This window comes from Salmo salar, chromosome 02 (genome assembly GCF_965601325.2).
Source record: "Salmo salar chromosome 02, fSalSal1, whole genome shotgun sequence".
NCBI lineage: Eukaryota > Metazoa > Chordata > Actinopteri > Salmoniformes > Salmonidae > Salmo > Salmo salar.
In genome coordinates this window covers 16,415,001-16,439,503 of record NC_138292.1, presented here as the reverse complement: position 1 = coordinate 16,439,503, position 24,503 = coordinate 16,415,001, and the positions used below count along the sequence as shown (strand labels likewise).

At 47.4% G+C, this 24,503-nt stretch overlaps 2 protein-coding genes across 4 annotated transcripts in view; both read left to right on the top strand.

Annotated features, from left to right (window-relative positions):
• Positions 1-3,314: 3,314 nt before the first annotated feature.
• Positions 3,315-20,255, top strand: LOC106593870 (tyrosine-protein phosphatase non-receptor type 3). Of its 2 annotated transcripts, XM_045698417.2 has the most exons (27): positions 3,315-3,606; positions 5,844-6,131; positions 6,345-6,439; positions 6,643-6,768; positions 8,314-8,356; positions 11,804-11,885; positions 13,443-13,487; positions 13,594-13,646; positions 13,809-13,926; positions 14,031-14,118; positions 14,202-14,290; positions 14,389-14,452; positions 14,541-14,743; positions 14,842-14,967; positions 15,091-15,252; positions 15,365-15,446; positions 15,518-15,595; positions 15,679-15,735; positions 15,835-15,991; positions 16,074-16,249; positions 16,404-16,494; positions 16,700-16,761; positions 17,398-17,544; positions 18,056-18,184; positions 19,037-19,182; positions 19,264-19,399; positions 19,535-20,255. In XM_045698417.2, the coding sequence occupies exons 3-27, from the start codon at positions 6,371-6,373 to the stop codon at positions 19,631-19,633; spliced, it is 2,628 nt and encodes an 875-aa protein (XP_045554373.1). In that variant the 5' UTR covers positions 3,315-3,606; positions 5,844-6,131; positions 6,345-6,370; the 3' UTR covers positions 19,634-20,255. The 2 variants fall into 2 exon arrangements, with proteins under 2 accessions (XP_045554373.1, XP_082816360.1); XM_082960234.1 differs by having other exon boundaries at positions 5,844-6,439.
• A 303-nt stretch (positions 20,256-20,558) lies between these two features.
• Positions 20,559-24,503, top strand: part of LOC106605949 (band 4.1-like protein 4B) — a 28,933-nt gene continuing 24,988 nt past the window's right edge. For both annotated transcript variants that reach the window (XM_082960241.1, XM_082960243.1), the window contains exons 1-2: positions 20,559-21,700; positions 23,673-23,777. In XM_082960241.1, the coding sequence (XP_082816367.1) occupies positions 21,446-21,700; positions 23,673-23,777 (360 nt within the window). In that variant the 5' untranslated portion in view covers positions 20,559-21,445. The remainder of the gene's footprint in view (positions 21,701-23,672; positions 23,778-24,503) is intronic.

The window sequence follows — 24,503 nt, the reverse complement described above, 5'->3', positions numbered from 1 at the left end:
CAAGTGTCCATGAGGGGGAGTGAGCAAGTGTCCATGAGGGGATGTGAGCAAGTGTCCATGAGGGGGTGTGAGCAAGTGTCCAGGAGGGGGTTGTGAGCAAGTGTCCATGGGGGGGAGTGAGCAAGTGTCCATGAGGGGGAGTGAGCAAGTGTCCATGGGGGGTATAAGCAAGTGTCCATGGGGGGAGTGAGCAAGTGTCCATGTGGGGGAGTGAGCAAGTGTCCATGGGGGGGGGGGGGGGGGGGGGGGGTGAGCAAGTGTCCATGGGGTGGCGTGAGCAAGTGACCATGGGGGCAGTGTGCAAGTGTCCATGGGAGGGAGTGAGCAAGTGTCCATGGGGGGTATAAGCAAGTGTCCATGGGAGGGAGTGAGCAAGTGTCCATGTGGGGGAGTGAGCAAGTGTCCATGGGGGGGGGGGGGTGTGTGTGAGCAAGTGTCCATGGGGTGGCGTGAGCAAGTGACCATGGGGGCAGTGAGCAAGTGTCCATGGGAGGGAGTGAGCAAGTGTCCATTGGGTGGAGTGAGAAAGTGTCCATGGGGGGGTGAGCAAGTGTCCATGGGGCGGTGTGAGCAAGTGTCCATGAGGGGGAGGGAGCAAGTGCACATTCTCTGAAGAATGGTATGGGATAAGAAGCCAGCCCTTTCCTACTCTTGGGCAAAGTACAGGGTGGGCAACAAAAATTGTGATTATTTAGGATTTTAAAAAACACTCCAGGCCATTCTTGAATGTCTAAAACAAGATAGAAAGTATGTTGAAATTATAATGGAATTACACTATATATTTATATATATTATAATGGACCTACACTACGAATTTATATAAATTCTAATGGACCTACACTATATATTTATATAAATTATAATGAACCTACAGTATATATTTTTATAAATTATAATGGACCTACACTATATATTTATATAAATTATAATGGACCTACAGAATATATTTATATAAATTATAATGGCCCTACACTATATATTTATATAAATTATAATGGACCTACACTATATATAAATTATAATGGACCTACACTATATATTTATATAAATTATAATGGACCTACACTATATATTTATATAAATTATAATGGACCTACACTATATATAAATTATAATGGACCTACACTATATATTTATATAAATTATAATGAACCTACACTATATATTTATATAACTTATAATGGACCTACACTATGTATTTATATACATTTTAATGGACCTACAGAATATATAAATTATAATGGACCTACACTATGTATTTATATACATTTTAATGGACCTACACTATATATAAATTATAATGGACCTACACTATTTTTTATATAAATTATAATGGACCTACACTATTTATTTATATAAATTATAATGAGCCTACACTATATATTTATATAAATTATAATGGACCTACAGTATATATTTATATAAATTATAATGGACCTACAGTATAGATTTATATAAATTATAATGGACCTACACTATATATTTATATAAATTATAATGGACCTACAGTATAGATTCATATAAATTATAATGGACCTACACTATATATTTATATAAATTATAATGGACCTACACTATTTATTTATATAAATTATAATGGACCTACACTATATATTTATATAAATTATAATGGACCTACACTATATATAAATTATAATGGACCTACACTATATATTTATATAAATTATAATGAACCTACACTATTTATTTATATAAATTATAATGGACCTACACTATATATTTATATAAATTATAATGAACCTACAGTATATATTTATATAAATTATAATGGACCTACACTATATATTTATATAAATTATAATGGACCTACACTATATATTTATATAAATTATAATGGACCTACACTATATATTTATATAAATTATAATGGACCTACACTATATATTTATATAAATTATAATGGACCTACAGTATATATTTATATAAATTATAATGGACCTACACTATATATTTATATAAATTATAATGGACCTACACTATATATAAATTATAATGGACCTACACTATATATTTATATAAATTATAATTGACCTACAGTATATATTTATATAAATTATAATGGACCTACACTATATATTTATATAAATTATAATGAACCTACAGTATATATTTATATAAATTATAATGGACCTACACTATATATTTATATAAATTATAATGGACCTACACTATATATTTATATAAATTATAATTGACCTACACTATAAATTTATATAAATTATAATGGACCTACACTATATATTTATATAAATTATAATGAACCTACACTATATATTTATATAAATTATAATGGACCTACACTATATATTTATATAAATTATAATGGAACTACAGTATATATTTATATAAATTATAATGGCCCTACAGTATATATTTATATAAATTATAATGGCCCTACAGTATATATTTATATAAATTATAATGGACCTACACAATATATTTATATAAATTATAATGGACCTACACTATATATAAATTATAATGGACCTACACTATATATTTATATAAATTATAATGGACCTACAGTATATATTTATATAAATTATAATGGACCTACAGTATAGATGTTCAAATAACCCCCTTTTCTGGCCTGCAAATTGATTTTGACAAACAAATCGGTCCCCCCAACAATCTGTGCGGCCCTCGAACTCGCTTCAGCAGTACCCCGTCTCCCCTGTAGATGGCAGCAGGACCCCAGAGAGGTTCTATGGGATTAAATTACAGGCTGCATCTCAGGCTGTTTGACATAGGATTACAACATATTCTTTTAGGACAGAGACCGGTACATTGATAGTAATATGATTGTCTCGATCGGATAAGAAAGTCACATTTTAATTGGGGATGTAATTAGACAGGTTTCATTCCCTTCATCTGCACTGGAATGGAAAAACTGGAAATATCTGACTTTATGGATGAGTACAGATGAACGAGGAGATGAGACAATGAGATGGAGTCATTAGACTACTGACATAAAGGAGAGGGGACAAGGAGATGACGCTGCTTTAGGAGAGGAAGCGAGCCCCTGACTGGACCATGGATGAGCCTCCTCACGACAGGACATGTGGAAGCTATGCTGAGGCACCATTCCTTTTCTCCTATGAATAAATAACCTAGGCTACTTCAAGGAAGGAAGGAAAGAATGATGCGTTCCCAAAGTAGTCCCAATGAACAAAACCTGAGGGACTCCACTCTTTTGTGGACCAGCCAAGAACCTCGACCGAGTTTCACTTTCACATCTCTGGAAGTTGAGCTTTTTTTCAAAGTATATTCCACCCCTTGTTCTGGTGAATCAGAGTGTCATTCTACAGTTCTGCGGGGCTGCGTGAACAGATGACATGATATCTTCTTCCTCTGATGAAAGAATATGATCTGCTGTAGCCTACAGCGGGGGTGGTTGAGGACCAGAACACGCATCCACCAAGGCGGGAGCGCGCATTGTGAAGAGGCGGGGCAGCGGGAATATCTCTTTCCGGACATTTACCGATGTTTACCTCCACCTGCCCGCGCGACGCGCCCAGTTCCAAGGTTTTTAACAGCGATAGTATCAACGGACATGACAAAGTTCCCAAATCCAGGACTACCGAGGTATTTTAACTGATCTTCTCAAGCTAGATTGTCTGTGTTCTCATAACAATCCTCCAGGATCAACTTGATATCCGAAGTGAAGTAACGTTAAAGTTGCTGAATGGCATGTTGAGCGTAGTAGCAGAAGAACCTATAACATTAGGCTACGTTTATGTTGGTCGTTCATAGAGACTACTTAGTTTAAAGTCCACGTCGAGGCTGTATGTTTCAAATAACCTACCATGTAGTATATTGGACGTTATCTTATTCTCCGTGTTAATCATTGCGATACACTAGTTTAATCGATAACCGAGATGACGTTACTCATCTGAAAACAAGTTCGCCAATGTAACCAGGAGCAAATCTCAGGCCTAGTTGACACACTTTAAATAGGCAATGTTGTATACCAATACTGTCCACTCAACAGTCTAGACTTGGCAAACAACTCTGTCCTGAAATAGTTTAGGCAGCTCAATTGTAACTGGTGTGAATGTCATTATCATTATGGAAAATCAGGCGTGAGAGAGTGCTCTACTCACTGTAATGTATTCAAAGTATTCAGAGTGAGTCCAAACATTAACGTGTGTGTGAGAGAGAGAGAGAGAGAGAGAGAGAGAGAGAGAGAGAGAGAGGCCTACAAAAAGACCTGGCCCACTCCCCTTAGTTTACATGAACAAGCACACACACAGGGCTGTTATTAAAAGCATGGGTTAGTGGGTTGATGCCCAGTAGAACTGGTGTGTAAACAACACTGCAGCTCGTGTGTGTGCATGTAGATCTGAGATCAGTTCCTAGGCCTGTGGATGGACTAGCTTGTCTCTGACAATATTTAACATTCTTATCATTCAGCAGTCTGCACAGGGCGGAGGAGAGAACAGGGAAAAGGACATGTTCAGACTCTGGACAGATAATAATGTATTACCAACATGCACACTGCATTACTCATTGTAGGATGATACTGCTTCACAGACACGCTGCATTACTCAGTGTAGGATGATACTGCTTCACAGACACGCTGCATAACTCATTGTAGCATGATACTGCTTCACAGACACGCTGCATTACTCAGTGTAGGATGATACTGCTTCACAGACACGCTGCATTACTCAGTGTAGGATGATACTGCTTCACAGACACGCTGCATTACTCATTGTAGGATGATACTGCTTCACAGACACACTGCATTAGTCATTGTAGCATGATACTGCTTCACAGACACTGCATTACTCAGTGTAGCATGATACTGCTTCACAGACACACTGCATTACTCAGTGTAGCATGATACTGCTTCACAGACACACTGCATTACTCAGTGTAGCATGATACTGCTTCACAGACACACTGCATTACTCAGTGTAGCATGATACTGCTTCACAGACACACTGCATTACTCAGTGTAGCATGATACTGCTTCACAGACACACTGCATTACTCAGTGTAGCATGATACTGCTTCACAGACACGCTGCATTACTCAGTGTAGCATGATACTGCTTCACAGACACGCTGCATTACTCAGTGTAGCATGATACTGCTTCACAGACACGCTGCATTACTCAGTGTAGCATGATACTGCTTCACAGACACGCTGCATTACTCAGTGTAGCATGATACTGCTTCACAGACACGCTGCATTACTCAGTGTAGCATGATACTGCTTCACAGACACGCTGCATTACTCAGTGTAGCATGATACTGCTTCACAGACACGCTGCATTACTCAGTGTAGCATGATACTGCTTCACAGACACGCTGCATTACTCAGTGTAGCATGATACTGCTTCACAGACACGCTGCATTACTCAGTGTAGCATGATACTGCTTCACAGACGCTGCATTACTCAGTGTAGCATGATACTGCTTCACAGACGCTGCATTACTCAGTGTAGCATGATACTGCTTCACAGACGCTGCATTACTCAGTGTAGCATGATACTGCTTCACAGACACACTGCATTACTCAGTGTAGCATGATACTGCTTCACAGACGCTGCATTACTCAGTGTAGCATGATACTGCTTCACAGACACGCTGCATTACTCAGTGTAGCATGATACTGCTTCACAGACACGCTGCATTACTCAGTGTAGCATGATACTGCTTCACAGACGCTGCATTACTCAGTGTGTGAAGTAGAAAAGGGGCTGTTCACTGCAGACGATGTCATCCTTAGGGAGGGGCTAAACTACATGAGCAGATATCATCCCAGTTTCCAGAGTCTGGAGGTGTTTCATTAAGATGTGTTTTATCTCTCCCCAGGTTGTGGAGAGATGGACTGAGGGATGTGTGTGAGTGAGTGAGTGAGTGACGCGTAATTCAGAGTGCAAAGACACAGAGAGACGTGACAGTCCCGCGTCCCATTGTGACATAGCTACGCAGCTCTGAGACCACTGTCCGCGGAGGGGACACACAGCCATAACGGAACATTCCTAACCAACGCGGCTCTGAGACCACTGTCCGCGGAGGGGACACACAGCCATAACGGAACATTCCTAACCAACGCGGCTCTGAGACCACTGTCCGCGGGGGGAACACACAGCCATAACGGTACCTCCCCAACATTCCTAACCAACGCGGCTCAGCATACGCGTCCCTCTATTGATTTGAATGTGTTGACAGTTGGAGAAATATCTCGAGCCGCATTGAGAATTAGAAAAGTATGAAAGCCAATGGTCCAATATTCTAGAATACTGCACATTTTGGACTCTGATAGACGTGTGTGTGTGTGTGTGTGTGTGTGTGTGTGTGTGTGTGTGTAAGAGGCTGAGTAACCCGCGGTAACAGACATGCCCAAACCTGATCTACTGTGTTTGGTTCAACTACTGGACAACACTATCCAGACCTTTACAGTCAACGTGAGTACACACAGTCCTGAGTAGAGTGGGAATGATAGACTGGGAGACTCACATCTCAGCTTCCCATTGATCTCAACACACAACCTTAACATGGAGAACACACTCACTAGAAAAGCTTTACCAAAACACACTGTACTGCAATATCACACACACACACTCGCACTGACTGACTCCCGGTATAAGGTGTGTTTTGCGTCTCTCAGAAGCAGGATGCAGGTGAGGTTTTGCTGGAGCAGGTGTGTAACCAGCTGGGTCTGCTGGAGAGACACTTCTTCAGTCTGCAGCTACGAGACTCCAACACCACCATCGTCACTCAAACACACTCTCCTGTGAGTAGCTACACTAACACAGCTCACACACACTCTCCTGTGAGTAGCTACACTAACACAGCTCCAACACACTCTCCTGTGAGTAGCTACACTAACACAGCTCCAACACACTCTCCTGTGAGTAGCTACACTAACACAGCTCACACACACTCTCCTGTGAGTAGCTACACTAACACAGCTCACACACACTCTCCTGTGAGTAGCTACACTAACACAGCTCCAACACACTCTCCTGTGAGTAGCTACACTAACACAGCTCCAACACACTCTCCTGTGAGTAGCTACACTAACACAGCTCACACACACTCTCCTGTGAGTAGCTACACTAACACAGCTCCAACACACTCTCCTGTGAGTAGCTACACTAACACAGCTCCAACACACTCTCCTGTGAGTAGCTACACTAACACAGCTCCAACACACTCTCCTGTGAGTAGCTACACTAACACAGCTCCAACACACTCTCCTGTGAGTAGCTACACTAACACAGCTCCAACACACTCTCCTGTGAGTAGCTACACTAACACAGCTCCAACACACACTCTCCTGTGAGTAGCTACACTAACACAGCTCAAACACACTCTCCTGTGAGTAGCTACACTAACACAGCTCACACACACTCTCCTGTGAGTAGCTACACTAACACAGCTCCAACACACTCTCCTGTGAGTAGCTACACTAACACAGCTCAAACACACTCTCCTGTGAGTAGCTACACTAACACAGCTCCAACACACTCTCCTGTGAGTAGCTACACTAACACAGCTCAAACACACTCTCCTGTGAGTAGCTACACTAACACAGCTCCAACACACTCTCCTGTGAGTAGCTACACTAACACAGCTCACACACACTCTCCTGTGAGTAGCTACACTAACACAGCTCCAACACACTCTCCTGTGAGTAGCTACACTAACACAGCTCCAACACACTCTCCTGTGAGTAGCTACACTAACACAGCTCCAACACACTCTCCTGTGAGTAGCTACACTAACACAGCTCCAACACACTCTCCTGTGAGTAGCTACACTAACACAGCTCCAACACACTCTCCTGTGAGTAGCTACACTAACACAGCTCCAACACACTCTCCTGTGAGTAGCTACACTAACACAGCTCCAACACACTCTCCTGTGAATAGCTACACTAACACAGCTCCAACACACTCTCCTGTGAGTAGCTACACTAACACAGCTCAAACACACTCTCCTGTGAGTAGCTACACTAACACAGCTCCAACACACTCTCCTGTGAGTAGCTACACTAACACAGCTCCAACACACTCTCCTGTGAGTAGCTACACTAACACAGCTCCAACACACTCTCCTGTGAGTAGCTACACTAACACAGCTCCAACACACTCTCCTGTGAGTAGCTACACTAACACAGCTCCAACACACTCTCCTGTGAGTAGCTACACTAACACAGCTCCAACACACTCTCCTGTGAATAGCTACACTAACACACTTAGTGCATACTCTAAAACGCACACAACAGATGGTGAATGTAGCATCATGTCTTTGATTAACATAGTTTGTCTTGCAGAGGTGGCTGGAGGCCAACAAACCACTGAAGAAGCAGTTGAAAGGTAAGAAACACTAAATGAGACCTTGGCCTGAGCCCAGTGACACCCTACTGTTTAGCCTGAGCCCAGTGACACCCTACTGTTTAGCCTGAGCCCAGTGACACCCTACTGTTTAGCCTGAGCCCAGTGACGCCCTACTGTTTAGCCTGAGCCCAGTGACGCCCTACTGTTTAGCCTGAGCCCAGTGACGCCCTACTGTTTAGCCTGAGCCCAGTGACGCCCTACTGTTTAGCCTGAGCCCGGTGACACCCTACTGTTTAGCCTGAGCCCGGTGACGCCCTACTGTTTAGCCTGAGCCCGGTGACGCCCTACTGTTTAGCCTGAGCCCGGTGACGCCCTACTGTTTAGCCTGAGCCCGGTGACGCCCTACTGTTTAGCCTGAGCCCGGTGACGCCCTACTGTTTAGCCTGAGCCCGGTGACGCCCTACTGTTTAGCCTGAGCCCGGTGACGCCCTACTGTTTAGCCTGAGCCCGGTGACGCCCTGCTGTTTAGACTGAGCCCGGTGACGCCCTACTGTTTAGCCTGAGCCCGGTGACGCCCTACTGTTTAGCCTGAGCCCAGTGACGCCCTACTGTTTAGCCTGAGCCCAGTGACGCCCTACTGTTTAGCCTGAGCCCAGTGACGCCCTACTGTTTAGCCTGAGCCCAGTGACGCCCTACTGTTTAGCCTGAGCCCAGTGACGCCCTACTGTTTAGCCTGAGCCCGGTGACGCCCTACTGTTTAGCCTGAGCCCGGTGACGCCCTACTGTTTAGCCTGAGCCCGGTGACGCCCTACTGTTTAGCCTGAGCCCGGTGACGCCCTACTGTTTAGCCTGAGCCCGGTGACGCCCTACTGTTTAGCCTGAGCCCGGTGACGCCCTACTGTTTAGCCTGAGCCCGGTGACGCCCTACTGTTTAGCCTGAGCCCGGTGACGCCCTACTGTTTAGCCTGAGCCCGGTGACGCCCTACTGTTTAGCCTGAGCCCGGTGACGCCCTACTGTTTAGCCTGAGCCCGGTGACGCCCTACTGTTTAGCCTGAGCCCGGTGACGCCCTACTGTTTAGCCTGAGCCCGGTGACGCCCTACTGTTTAGCCTGAGCCCAGTGACGCCCTACTGTTTAGCCTGAGCCCAGTGACACCCTACTGTTTAGCCTGAGCCCGGTGACGCCCTACTGTTTAGCCTGAGCCCGGTGACGCCCTACTGTTTAGCCTGAGCCCGGTGACGCCCTACTGTTTAGCCTGAGCCCGGTGACGCCCTACTGTTTAGCCTGAGCCCGGTGACGCCCTACTGTTTAGCCTGAGCCCGGTGACGCCCTACTGTTTAGCCTGAGCCCAGTGACGCCCTACTGTTTAGCCTGAGCCCGGTGACGCCCTACTGTTTAGCCTGAGCCCGGTGACGTCCTACTGTTTAGCCTGAGCCCGGTGACGTCCTACTGTTTAGCCTGAGCCCGGTGACGCCCTACTGTTTAGCCTGAGCCCAGTGACGCCCTACTGTTTAGCCCGGTGACGCCCTACTGTTTAGCCTGAGCCCGGTGACGCCCTACTGTTTAGCCCGAGCCCGGTGACGTCCTACTGTTTAGCCCGAGCCCGGTGACGCCCTACTGTTTAGCCCGGTGACGCCCTACTGTTTAGCCTGAGCCCGGTGACGCCCTACTGTTTAGCCCGAGCCCGGTGACGTCCTACTGTTTAGCCCGAGCCCGGTGACGTCCTACTGTTTAGCCCGAGCCCGGTGACGCCCTACTGTTTAGCCCGGTGACGCCCTACTGTTTAGCCTGAGCCCGGTGACGCCCTACTGTTTAGCCTGAGCCGGTGACGCCCTACTGTTTAGCCTGAGCCCAGTGACGCCCTACTGTTTAGCCTGAGCCCGGTGACGCTGTACTGTTTAGCCCGGTGACGCCCTACTGTTTAGCCTGAGCCCGGTGACGCCCTACTGTTTAGCCTGAGCCCGGTGACGCCCTACTGTTTAGCCTGAGCCCGGTGACGCCCTACTGTTTAGCCTGAGCCCAGTGACGCCCTACTGTTTAGCCTGAGCCCAGTGACGCCCTACTGTTTAGCCTGAGCCCGGTGACGTCCTACTGTTTAGCCCGAGCCCGGTGACGCCCTACTGTTTAGCCCGAGCCCGGTGACGCCCTACTGTTTAGCCTGAGCCCAGTGACGCCCTACTGTTTAGCCCGAGCCCAGTGACGCCCTACTGTTTAGCCCGGTGACGCCCTACTGTTTAGCCTGAGCCCGGTGACGTCCTACTGTTTAGCCTGAGCCCGGTGACGCCCTACTGTTTAGCCTGAGCCCAGTGACGCCCTACTGTTTAGCCTGAGCCCAGTGACGCCCTACTGTTTAGCCTGAGCCCGGTGACGTCCTACTGTTTAGCCTGAGCCCAGTGACGCCCTACTGTTTAGCCCGGTGACGCCCTACTGTTTAGCCTGAGCCCGGTGACGCCCTACTGTTTAGCCTGAGCCCGGTGACGCCCTACTGTTTAGCCTGAGCCCAGTGACGCCCTACTGTTTAGCCTGAGCCCAGTGACGCCCTACTGTTTAGCCTGAGCCCGGTGACGCCCTACTGTTTAGCCTGAGCCCGGTGACGCCCTGCTGTTTAGCCTGAGCCCGGTGACGCTCTACTGTTTAGCCCGGTGACGCCCTACTGTTTAGCCTGAGCCCGGTGACGCTCTACTGTTTAGCCTGAGCCCGGTGACGCCCTACTGTTTAGCCTGAGCCCGGTGACGCCCTACTGTTTAGCCTGAGCCCGGTGACACCCTACTGTTTAGCCTGAGCCCAGTGACGCCCTACTGTTTAGCCTGAGCCCAGTGACACCCTACTGTTTAGCCTGAGCCCAGTGACACCCTACTGTTTAGCCTGAGCCCAGTGACGCCCTACTGTTTAGCCTGAGCCCGGTGACGCCCTACTGTTTAGCCTGAGCCCAGTGACGCCCTACTGTTTAGCCTGAGCCCAGTGACGCCCTACTCTTTAGCCTGAGCCCGGTGACGTCCTACTGTTTAGCCCGAGCCCGGTGACGCCCTACTGTTTAGCCTGAGCCCAGTGACGCCCTACTGTTTAGCCCGAGCCCAGTGACGCCCTACTGTTTAGCCCGGTGACGCCCTACTGTTTAGCCTGAGCCCGGTGACGCCCTACTGTTTAGCCTGAGCCCGGTGACGCCCTACTGTTTAGCCTGAGCCCAGTGACGCCCTACTGTTTAGCCTGAGCCCGGTGACGCTCTACTGTTTAGCCTGAGCCCGGTGACGCCCTACTGTTTAGCCTGAGCCCAGTGACGCCCTACTGTTTAGCCCGGTGACGCCCTACTGTTTAGCCCAGTGTGCATTTTGATAAATGTAAGATTGAATTCTGTGGAAGGGGTGAGGGGATTGTGGGGTCATATTAAGGTTAGGGGTGATGGATTATTAAGGTCAGGGGTGACGGTCGGGTTAAGGTCAGAGGTGAGGTCATTGGGCTGTGTCTAACAGAGTCTCTGTCCTACAGGAGTTGTCTCTCCATTCTACCTGACCCTCCGAGTCCGATTCTTCATCTCAGACCCCAACTCTCTACAGCATGACCAGACCAGGTATGGACATGAGGAGAGATCATGGTCTCTGGATGAGGTAGCCCTGCCTGCCACTTCAAACTCACTGGAACCTTTGGCCCAATAGGGAATTTCCTCTTGGTCTAATGGTCAAGAGGTTGGGTTCTCCTATGGGAGACCTGGTTTCAGAGCCCCTGTGTGTGTACCTGTAGACTATGTAGAGTGTGTGTACCTGTAGACTATGTAGAGTGTGTGTACCAGTAGACTATGTAGAGTGTGTGTGCGTGTACCTGTAGACTATGTAGAGTGTGTGTGCGTGTACCTGTAGACTATGTAGAGTGTGTGTGTGTACCTGTAGACTATGTAGAGTGTGTGTGTGTGTACCTGTAGACTATGTAGAGTGTGTGTGTGTGTACCTGTAGACTATGTAGAGTGTGTGTGTGTACCTGTAGACTATGTAGAGCGTGTGTGTGTGTGTACCTGTAGACTATGTCGAGTGTGTGTGTGTACCTGTAGAGTGTGTGTGTGTGTACCTGTAGACTATGTAGAGTGTGTGTGTGTGTGTGTGTGTTCCTGTAGACTATGTAGAGTGTGTGTGTGTGTGTACCTGTAGACTATGTAGAGTGTGTGTGTGTACCTGTAGACTATGTAGAGTGTGTGTGTACCTGTAGACTATGTAGAGTGTGTGTGTACCTGTAGACTATGTAGTGTGTGTGTGTACCTGTAGACTATGTAGTGTGTGTGTGTACCTGTAGACTATGTAGAGTGTGTGTGTGTGTACCTGTAGACTATGTAGAGCGTGTGTGTGTGTACCTGTAGACTATGTAGAGCGTGTGTGTGTGTGTACCTGTAGACTATGTCGAGTGTGTGTGTGTACCTGTAGAGTGTGTGTGTGTGTACCTGTAGACTATGTAGAGTGTGTGTGTGTGTGTGTGTTCCTGTAGACTATGTAGAGTGTGTGTGTGTGTGTACCTGTAGACTATGTAGAGTGTGTGTGTACCTGTAGACTATGTAGAGTGTGTGTGTACCTGTAGACTATGTAGAGTGTGTGTGTACCTGTAGACTATGTAGTGTGTGTGTGTACCTGTAGACTATGTAGTGTGTGTGTGTACCTGTAGACTATGTAGTGTGTGTGTGTACCTGTAGACTATGTAGTGTGTGTGTGTACCTGTAGAGTGTGTGTGTGTGTACCTGTAGACTATGTAGAGTGTGTGTGTGTGTGTGTTCCTGTAGTGTGTGTGTGTGTGTGTGTTCCTGTAGTGTGTGTGTGTGTGTGTGTGTTCCTGTAGAGTGTGTGTGTGTGTGTACCTGTAGAGTGTGTGTGTGTGTGTACCTGTAGAGTGTGTGTGTGTGTGTACCTGTAGACTATGTAGTGTGTGTGTGTACCTGTAGACTATGTAGTGTGTGTGTGTACCTGTAGACTATGTAGAGTGTGTGTGTGTGTACCTGTAGACTATGTAGAGTGTGTGTGTGTGCCTGTAGACTGTTGAGAGAGAGTGTGTGTGTACCTGTAGACTGTTGAGAGTGTGTGACATTAGCTTGTACTGTACGTGTGTGATTCAGATAATAAGTCTCCTCTACTGTCCTGTGTGTCTTCAGACATATGTACTTCCTCCAGATCAGAAGTGACATCAGAGAGGGCAGGTCAGACACATTACCAGCTCCCACCTTCACATGCATTCCCCCTTACTCCACCTAGTGGTGTAAACAATGTGACGTTACATTGAGAAAGTGTGTGTGTGTCCTGCAGGTTGAAGTGTCCTCTGAGTGCAGCTGTAGTACTGGCCTCCTATGCTGTGCAGTGTAAGTTACTCTTCTTTGGTCTTTTTAGTGTGTTGTCTGTCTGGGTGTTTAACATCATCTGTTTCACCCCTTCTCTTGCTTTCTCTCTCTCACCCCCCCCCCCCCCCTCTCTCTCCCCTTCTCTCTCTTTCTCCCCTTTCTCGCTCTCTCTCTGTGTTGTAGCTGAGCTAGGCGACTACTCCCCAGACCTTCTCCCTGGTTACCTGTCCAAAAGCCACTTCCTCCCAGAGCAGGATGATGACTTCCTGTCTAGAGTGGAGGCTCTGTACCCAGGGCACAGGTACACACCCACACCCAGGCCAGGCACGTGTACAGCACCCCCCTAGCCTACTAGAGGACATGGTGGAGCTGATACCAACCTATCCTACTCATGTGCTGTTTCAGGGGGCTGAAGCAGAGTGAGGCAGAGCTGTGTTTTCTCAACACAGCAAGAACTCTGGAGCTGTATGGAGTGGAGCTACACACTGCCATGGTAAGTACCTCCATATGTCTCCCTCTGACTCGCCCTCGTCTTCCCTCTTCTCCCTCATGTTTCCATCTCTTTCTTTCTCTCAGGACTCCAACAGTTCCCCTCTATTGGTGGGATTGGCCTCAGGGGGCGTGGCTATCTTCTGTAACATGATTTGCTCCAGTTTCTTCCCCTGGTGAGCACCTGGACTTCTGATCAGACACACACACACACACACACACACACACACACCGCATGCAAATACACACCCTGAGTGTGTATTGTCTCTTGCAGGGTGAACATCATCAAGATATCCTTCAAGAGGAAACGCTTCCTTATGCAGCTCAAACGCAAACATGTGAGTCCTGATTGGCTCAAAATTGTGTCCTGCTCTCCTATTGGCTGACTTTAGTGTTGTCTTCATAACCTGTGTGTGTGTGTTCCAGGGGGAGACGCAGGACTGTGTGGTGAGCCTGGTGCTGCCGTGCCCCAGGGCCTGTAAGAACCTGTGGAGGTCATGTGTGGACCATCACTGCTTCTTCCACACCAACCTGGCAACCCGTAGCCAACACCACACCAACCTGGCAACCCAGATACACAACAAGCTGCTCTCACAACACTGGGCCTTGGGCAACACTAAAACAGACAGGCAAGCGCGCGCGCGCACACACACACCCCCATCATACACACTATCTTTCTGTCTTTCTTTTACTCATCTGCACACACACACTCTCATCTCCTCTGCAGTGGTCCAGTGTGTAAAAAAGTGATGGGTGGGATGGAGTGGAACCCAGCTCTGAGGGGATCCACCTCGTCAGAACACCTGGAGACCAAGAGCCTACCGTCCCGATCCCCCCCGCTCACACCCAACTGGTACTACCCACACCACAGCCTCACACACTGCTACAGCAGGAGATACCATGTAAGGGGTAGCTGTGACTAGGGGTAACTTCATTGTACCTTGTGTCTCTCTCTCTCTCTCTCTCTCTCTGTTAGGCGGAGTCCTCGTGTGCGTCATGGCGCCCGTAAACCCCGCCCCTCCTCAGTGGAGCTGAACAATGACCTGCGAGACGTGTCAGAGGGGGAGGATGTCTTTTACACCTACAGGGTCTCCCTCAGCAGCAGCAGGGGCAGCCAGGAGGGCACGCCTACACACAGGTCAGACACACACACACAATTTCATACCGTGTGTGTATCAGTGTAAAGTACATTCTCATGTTGGAGTCGGTTCTGAACGCTGTATCTATCTCGGTGTTTCTGGCACTCACAGCCAAGGAGGCGGATGGTCGCAGGTTGATGACATCGGCACAGGAGAGGAAGACATTAAGGCCACCTCTCACTACCGGGACAAGGTCAGTTACCCAGACAGACAAGGGTGTGATCATGTGTTTGTGATAAAATATCTCATCTGTGTGTGTTGCAGCGTGCTCTGGGGGATGGCGACCTGCTATTGGTGCGTCTCGCTCCTGATCACGACGGAAAGTTTGGTTTCAATGTCAAAGTGAGTCTCCCCTTCAATTAATCACACACCTACTCTCTTACATGCAGTACCATTCCTGTATCCCTGACTGTTCCTCTTCTCAGGGTGGCGTGGACCAGAAGATGTCCCTGGCCATATCCCAGGTCAACCCTGACTCCCCTGTAAGTGACATGTCTTCTGGTTTATCTGTGTAGATAATGCATTTGTAAACAGTACTTTAGATGAATCCAATGTGATTTGACTTGTTGAATTGATTGTAGGCGGGGCGGGTTGAGCCCAGGTTGTTGGAAGGTGACCAGGTCGTGCTGATCAACGGTCGCGACATCTCTGAACACACGCATGACCAGGTGGTCATGTTTATAAGAGCCAGCAGAGAGTCCCACTCCAGAGAGCTGGCTCTGCTTATACGACGCAAAGGTAACACTCACTAGAGAGAGCAAGAGAATGGGCCTGCTAGCCAGACACTGATGCAGGTAACACACTGTGTGTGTGTGTTTAGGTCCAGGGCGTGTGGCACCCCTGCTGCAGTTTCCCTCTGCCCTGTCTCTGACTGGCCAATCACACAGTGAGCCACTGCTTCTGCCTGGCCAATCAGAACAAGGCCAGACACTTGAAGAGTCCATGAAACAACTGGAGAGGGGAATCCAGACAGGCACTCTCACCTTCCACTTCGAGGTGTGTTTTAGTTAGACAATAACACTATGAAAGGGACTTGCTTCTGTGTTAAATGTAACAGATGCACTTTGGGAATAACTTGTCAATAAGACCTGCTGCTGACAATCCAGACAGAAGAGCATGGTGAGTGATGGTGGTGATGTGTGTGTTGTAGAACCTGTACATGAGGAAGCCTGGCCTGTCAGTAGCCTGCGCTCGTCTCCCTGAGAACACAGACAAGAACAGATACAAGGACGTGCTGCCCTGTGAGTACACACACCATCTCACACACAGTTGTGTGTCCTAGTAGGAGTGACTGGACATACCAGTGTACCCATCTTCCCTAATGTCCTGAATCTGTGGAGCTGGAGGACAGGACACTGGTGCTTTGTTTGTTGAGCTGGTACGGTGGTTTGGGTGGGTCTGGAGGGCCCTGGTTCTGACTCCATCTCTAACTCTTTGTACTGTCAGATGACGTCTCCAGAGTGGTACTTCAGGACCAAGAGGACTACATCAATGCAAGCCACATCACGGTCAGTACACACTGTGTTTGGTGTTGTCCTTGTTGGCTTGTGTATAGTGATGCTGTATTTGTGTAGTGTGTGTGTTTAGTGTTGTCCTTGTTGGTTTGTGTATAGTGATGCTGTATTTGTGTAGTGTGTGTGTTTGGTGTTGTCCTTGTTGGTTTGTGTATAGTGATGCTGTATTTGTGTAGTGTGTGTGTGTTTAGTGTTGTCCTTGTTGGTTTGTGTATAGTGATGCTGTATTTGTGTAGTGTGTGTGTTTAGTGTTGTCCTTGTTGGTTTGTGTATAGTGATGCTGTATTTGTGTAGTGTGTGTGTTTAGTGTTGTCCTTGTTGGTTTGTGTGTAGTGATGCTGTATTTGTGTAGTGTGTGTGTTTAGTGTTGTCCTTGTTGGTTTGTGTATAGTGATGCTGTATTTGTGTAGTGTGTGTGTTTAGTGTTGTCCTTGTTGGTTTGTGTATAGTGATGCTGTATTTGTGTAGTGTGTGTGTTTAGTGTTGTCCTTGTTGGTTTGTGTATAGTGATGCTGTATTTGTGTAGTGTGTGTGTGTGTTGTCCTTGTTGGTTTGTGTGTAGTGTGTGTTTGTTGTCCTTGTTGGCTTGTGTTTGTGTATAGTCATGCTGTGTGTGTGTGTGTGTCTCAGGTGGTGCCCCCAGGGTCTGGTGTGTGTCTGCGCTACATTGCAGCTCAAGGACCGCTGCCTCAGACCTGCACTCACTTCTGGCAGAGTGTGTGGGAGCAACACACACACACCATCATCATGCTCACCACACTCACCGAGAGAGGACGGGTATGCACACGGACCCTCTCTCTCTCGCTCTCTCTTTCAAAGAGTGAAACATACATTTACTGAATGAGAATGGGTTCAGCACACACAGGTTTACCAAGGTCCCAGGCTCATTGTGAGTCGCTGTCTGCGTCTTTGCCTGCCTGTTGCTTGGTAACCTGAAGCTCTCACTAATTGATTGTCTTGCTGATATTCCACAAGTGCCCTGGTTTTTCTCTCACACACACACACACACACACACACACACACACACACACACACACACACACACACACACACACACACACATACATATATTCAGGCTGACAGTCAGTTTCCACTCATCTCCTGATGTAATATAAGTACTGGCCCTGAGAATGTCCTGAGATGTTTGGGAGAACACAGTGAGTGAAGCACTGACTCAGAAATATGGAACACAGCTCAGTAAAATAACATTTCTCAGAGCTTAAAGATTACTGCCTCTATAGTAAATCAATATTAATGAATGTCAAAATCAATCGTGTGTGTGTTTCAGACTAAGTGCCACCAGTACTGGCCACACCCTCCTGAAGTGAGGGATTATGGGTACCTGAGGGTCAGCTGCCACTCTGAGGAATGCAACCTGGCCTACGTCACACGCCAATTCACCCTAACACACACACAGGTAACACACAAACATGACCTGGCTCACATAACAGGAGGTGTGCCATATGTGTGTGTGTGTGTGCCATATGTGTGTGTGTGTGTGTGTGCCATATGTGTGTGTGTGTGTGCCATATGTGTGTGTGTGTGTGTGTGTGTGTGTGTGTGTGTGTGTGTGTGTGTGTGTGTGTGTGTGTGTGTGCCATATGTGTGTGTGTGTGCCATATGTGTGTGTGTGTGTGTGTGCCATATGTGTGTGTGCGCGCCATATGTGTGTGTGTGCGCCGTGTGTGTGTGTGTGTGTGTGCCATATGTGTGTTCTCCACAGGAAACATTGACCAAACTATCCCCATCCAGCTCCACGTGTTTCTGCTTCCATTGGCATTGTGTTTATTTACCTTTACACCACAGAGGTTAATATAGAACATGTTCTCCTTTACAATAATAGCCTGCCAAAGAGTACACACAAACACACACACAACACTACACTGCTGTGCAGACCCATCTGTTCCTCTGGCTGTCAGTTAATCCCTGCATGGACCACAGGCTGGACAACACACTCCTCCATCTCTCCCTCTCCTCATCTCTCCCTCTACTCTCCTCCCTCTCCTCATCTCTCCCTCTACTCTCCTCCCTCTCCTCATCTCTCCCTCTACTCTCCTCCATCTCTCCCTCATCACAGAAACTAACGAGTTACCATACCCTACACATCAGTTTCTTTCTCATATCTCATCCATCTCTCCCATTACAATCATCACATATCCAAGTTAATTTAATTTATGAAAATATCTTTGAGAGACAGATGAGGGAGGGGGTTGGTTGGTTCTCTCAGCTGTTTTCCGTCTGTTTTTCCTAAACGTGTGTGTGTTTCCAGCTGGGTGAGGAGCGTTCGGTGACCCACCTGCAGTATGTAGCATGGCCAGACCATGGTGTACCTGATGACCCCTCAGACTTCTTGCTGTTCATCACCTCTGTTAGAGAGAGGAGGACAGGAGACACACCACTTATGGTGCACTGCAGGTACACACACACACACACACACACTCACACTAGGGTTACAAGATTTATAACACCTCATGTATGTTGTTGATGTAATTGCAGCGCAGGAATTGGGCGTACGGGTGTTCTCATTACCATGGAGACGGCGTTGTCGCTGTTGGAGAGCGGTCGACCTGTGTTCCCTCTGGACATTATCAGGATGCTCCGAGACCAGAGGGCCATGATGATCCAAACCACGGTAAACACGCGCCTATACGTCTAACCATTAGCTACTCTCCTCCCAAGATCAGCATTGAAACCCTAATGACTATGTCTACAACTTCCTTTGGTATGTTTGTTGTGTGACTGGACTGTTTTTATGTTTGTGTTCAAGTGTCAGTTCCGGTTTATGTGTGAGGCCATCCTGCGTGTCTACAGAGAGAGAGGAGAGCATTCTGCAGCACCACCTTCAGCACTGCTAACGGACCATTAACAGGAGGATGGGGGGACAGCTAGCCACAATGCTAGGCACAATGCTAGGCTAACAGCTAGCCACAATGCTAGGCTAACAGGAGGTGGGGGGGACAGCTAGCCACAATGCTAGGCTAACAGGAGGTGGGGAGACAGCTAGCCCCAGCGCTAGGCTAACAGGAGAAGAGGACTGCTAGCCCCAGCGCTAGGCTAACAGGAGAAGAGGACCACTAGGCTGTAGCCATAGAGAGCCAGAGCACTCCACTAGCCTTAAGTGCTCGGCAACGGCTAGCCTTCTGTTGCTACAGCACATAACGAGCCATAGTGCCGAATGTGCTCAGCTAGTCCTATCCTTATGTTACCCATAGAGCACCGCTAGCAGGGAAGGACCATGTATGTAAAGGTCTTTTTATTTATTTTTTATTCTCTGGGACCAAAGTGCTACTGTATGAGTGACTGAAGACTATCTCAGTTCCTCCTGAGTGGCGGCTATAGGATTGACTGGTCTGTCTGTCTTGTTGGGAGAGTGTTGAGGATTTCGGTGGATTCACAGTAGAGACTAACACTGCCAGAGCCACCACACACTACCCCCGCTCCCACCTTCCCTAAATTATTGACACACTGAATAAACACACTGACATCTACGTGGAGCTCTTTGTCTGTTTGTTGATGTAGTAAAAGTCAGTTGATCGTATCTTACATTCTCAGAGTGAATTTTACAGATGAAAGATAATGTAATATCAGTTCCAGGTCCATTTTTATGTATATTTGTGGTCTGTAGAGTCGCCTGTACATATCAAAACATTGTAGGAGTTGAGTCCTACAGGCTGCAGTGCAGTTAGATGCCATTTAAACACATTCCAGTTACCTGCCCTAGATGTCTGCATGCTCCAGTTCAGTGCCAACATAAGTCCCAGACCATGTTGTACAGTCTACTGATATCATAGAAAGATTTGAGGGGCATAGTAGCCATTACTAATAAACAACCATAGCAGGCAGATATCAGGAGTTAGTAAAATGAATATATTTGTTTTAGGAGAGGTGAACTCTCTGCACTTTCACTGGTGTGTGTGTTTCTTTCTGCTTGAATCCCTCGGCTAAACCATAATCCTACCGGTTTGTTCTGAAATTGCATTATTTTTTTGCTTGTCCTCAACATTACATTGTCCCTCTTGTGGTGTCGCCTCTGGCCGGCAGGGAGCGCTGCTTCGCTGACACAGCCTGGCCCCAGTATATTAAAAAAAAAGTTTGTTCTGCGTTGTTTTTACGCAGGCGCAAAACATGCTGTTTGTCCAGTTCCTCTGGTTGACTTACCTGTGAGGTGGAGCAGTTTCGGTTCTTCGTGAGAGGATTAAATAATACCGAGCACGGGTTTGGGTAAGCGCGTGCCGGGAGACTGTAACCTCATTCCTCGGTATGTGAGACTATAGGGACGCCCGCTGCGGAGCTGCTCGACATTTCTCCAGGATTTCACAATCCGTACAACAGCAGGTGTGCGAGCGGGGACAAACGTTGAGAGGAGACGAAGAGGGGGGTGTGCTTCCGTGAGTGAGTTCACTATTGAAATATAATACATGATTGGGAAATTCAACTGGTTGCTTTTTTTAATGCCGAATTGTCGGGTCCTGCTCAATTATGCGGCTGGTGATCCCCACGGCTGCAGAATTTCAGGATTCAGCGGAAGCCTGAAGTCTCCGTGCCTGTGGTGAGGGACTCTTCGCCCCGGGGTGGTGGCAGTGGGACAAACGCCACACACATTGTTTCCGTGTAGTAAGCCTCCCCGTGGACACCGAACACGGTGCTCGCGCTGTGGGTAGAATTAACAATTGGAAAGATGATGGGCTTCCTACGCCGGACGTTCAGCCACCGCTCGCGCAGACGGTTTCAGACAGCGGACGAACGGGACGGGAAAGGAAGAGGAACAACCGCGAACCCCGCGCTCCTCGCGCACCAGCAGCAGGTCGTCCACGCGCCCGCCGTGGTGACCGGGGGAGCGGTGGTGCACATCCCGGCGGCTGGGACCGACAAGGATGCAATCACCTGCCGTGTGCTGCTGTTGGATGGGTCGGACGTTAACGTGGATATACCAGTGAGTGTGTGTGGTGTCTCCATATTATTTTGAGACATAATTCTCTCTCAGTAGAATATAAAGTGACTGTTCTTCTATGGTTGTATGGCTTAGGTCATTCAGCACCATGGAGTTTTACCACCTGTCAGTGTGTGTGTGCTGTGCAGTGAGGGGTAGGGCTACAGATGGTGTTGTGATCAGCCAATTCACCACATTACTTCCCCATTCTGACTGTTGGCAGGAAACTGCCTACCTCAGAAACCTCCACCTTTCTGCCCATCTCCCTTCCCCTCTCGGCCTCCTTCCCGCCGTCCTCAGTGTTCTATCTCTCTCTCTTGTCTCTGTGAGGGAGGGAGTGATGTGATTTATCTCGTGGCACTGTGACAAGAGAAATGTGTGTCCAGGGGAGACTTAGACATGTGTGCGTCATGTTGTCTTGAGAGAGTTTTATCTTAAAGGTCGGGTTGGTGCGCGTGTCATCATGGTCCATGAAGCCGTCTCATGCGTCACTTTTTGAATACATACAGGAAGTCAGACTGCTGAGGGAATCAATGGTCATGGATAGAGATTCTCTATTAGAGAACCTATGATTTAATGTTACTGTATAAACGCGACTAGTTACGTTTGATTTGTATCAGGCAAGACATTCTCTGGCAAATAGACAAAAACATCAGAACATGAGAGCAATTCACTGCGTGTGAGGATGTAAATTGTTGGAAGTTAAATTAGTGAGCTGCAGGTGCGTGGAGCCAGGATATGGTGTAGTTAAAATGCTTCATGAAGTTTGACTCCAGAGAAGTTCTTGCAGTGTGTGGAAAGCATCCCCTCTAAAGAACTAAACAGTACATTCAGTAATATCACATTCCATCTATTCCAAACAGAAGGCTATAACTTTGCCTTAGAGAATACAGGCTTGTGTATGTGAGGACTATTTCCTTAGTTTTCTCTTGTTAATTAGAACTAGCTCGTGCTAACGGCCACCAGACGTCAGCTGACTGAAACCAGAGTCGATATAGAGCTCTAACAGGAACAAGCCTGAACATGACTGCTGAATCCTCCCTCAGGGATTCATCTACAGGTGTTTTGAGTTGAAATGAATTCAATTGAACTCTTGACTTGATCCAAAATCGACCTGCTAGGGCCTGTCCCCTAGGGGAGATGTTTAGGGGTGGGGGGTGCTGACTTTTATTTGTCAGGGGGCTGCTCATACAGGAGGAGTAAAGGCCAAGGGCACTACTTTTGTGAAAAAATATTAGGTATTTAAAATGTTTTTCTTGTCATTTATCAAGGGGTGCTGTAGCACTTTCAGCTAGCCACTACCCCCTAAACACTCATCTAGATATGAGTTGATTTGATGGGCACTAACACTATGGTGTTAACTTCACCTTTTCTGCCTTCTCATAGGCTTGGTGGACTTTGTCCCATTTTTACTTGCACCTGCTGTCTAATCCAGATCTACACAGGAGCTTTGGGGATGATATCTAGGGGAAATGTCTGTCTAGGGAAAGTGCTTTGGGTAGGGGCTGGTTTGGGAGTGTGTGTGTTGTGTTGTGCTTTGACGGGAGCTGAGGAGAGGAACAGGAAGGGCAATAGTTTTTTGTGTGACCTCCCACTCCATAACCACACACACACAGGTTGGCAGGTTCATACTTGTTATCAGGGAACAAAGTACAAGGTTATCCTCTCTCTTAAAAACACACTTTGAGGGGTGCAGCTTTTTAGTGGTTTAGGGAATTGCATCTTGGTGAGTGTTCAGCTCAAGAGCCCTATGGATTGTGGGTGTTTCAAAGACAAAGGCCTGAATTATGGCTTCTCCCTCAGGTCTTCTCCCTCTGATTCTGCCCCAGATGCAGTCCCTAGTAATGACCCACACTCTGTCATTCTGCTCCGTGTCCACCCGTATTGTCATTCTGCTCCGTGTGCACCCGCATTGTCTAGGCTGTTTATTCTCCTGCTCCCTATTGTGACTATAATACATGTGTGTGTTTAACAGAAAAGGTCAAAGGGCCAGGAGCTGTTTGACCAGATCAGGTATCATCTGGACCTGGTGGAGGCTGACTACTTTGGACTGCAGTTCATGGACCCAGAACAAGTCTCAGTGAGTAGATATTAAACATACAGCCTCTGAACACACACACCACAACCTGCCATTGCTGAGGGGCTTCCCTATGATGTAATGACACTAGTTAAATCAATCACAATGTGGTGTTAAAATGATTGATCTGACGCTACAGCTATCAGTCATATTCTCTCTCTCTGCCTGTCGCTGTCTCTCTGCCTGTCGCTGTCTCTCTGCCTGTCGCTGTCTCTCTGCCTGTCGCTGTCTCTCGCTCTACTTTTTATTCTCAGGGGTAGATCAGCTTTAATATTGCAGATTGTGGGTTCTATCAATGTAATTGTCTGCATCATTTCCAATCCCCCGTACATTTTTCATTTTCCTTTATTATTTTCCTCTACCACCCTTCCCCTAATTGGAGTAAAGTAATGGACAACAACACTTAGGCTTCTACTTCCAGTTTATACATATTACAGACACAATGTCTTTTACAATAGTAATCTTTTGTTTGTTATGAGTCTCAGCCTTCAGCTCCCCTCACCCCTCCCATCTATCTCTGAACCCCTCCCATCTATCTCTGAACCCCTCCCAGCAGCATAGCACCCTGCATCCCACTGCTGGCCTGCTTCTGTAGCTAAGCAGGGTTGGTCCCTGGATGGGAGACCAGATGCTGCTGGAAGTGGTGTTGGAGGGCCAGTAGGAGGCACCCTTTCTCCTGGTCTAAAAATAAATATATATATCCTGATGCCCCAGGGCAGTGATTGGGGA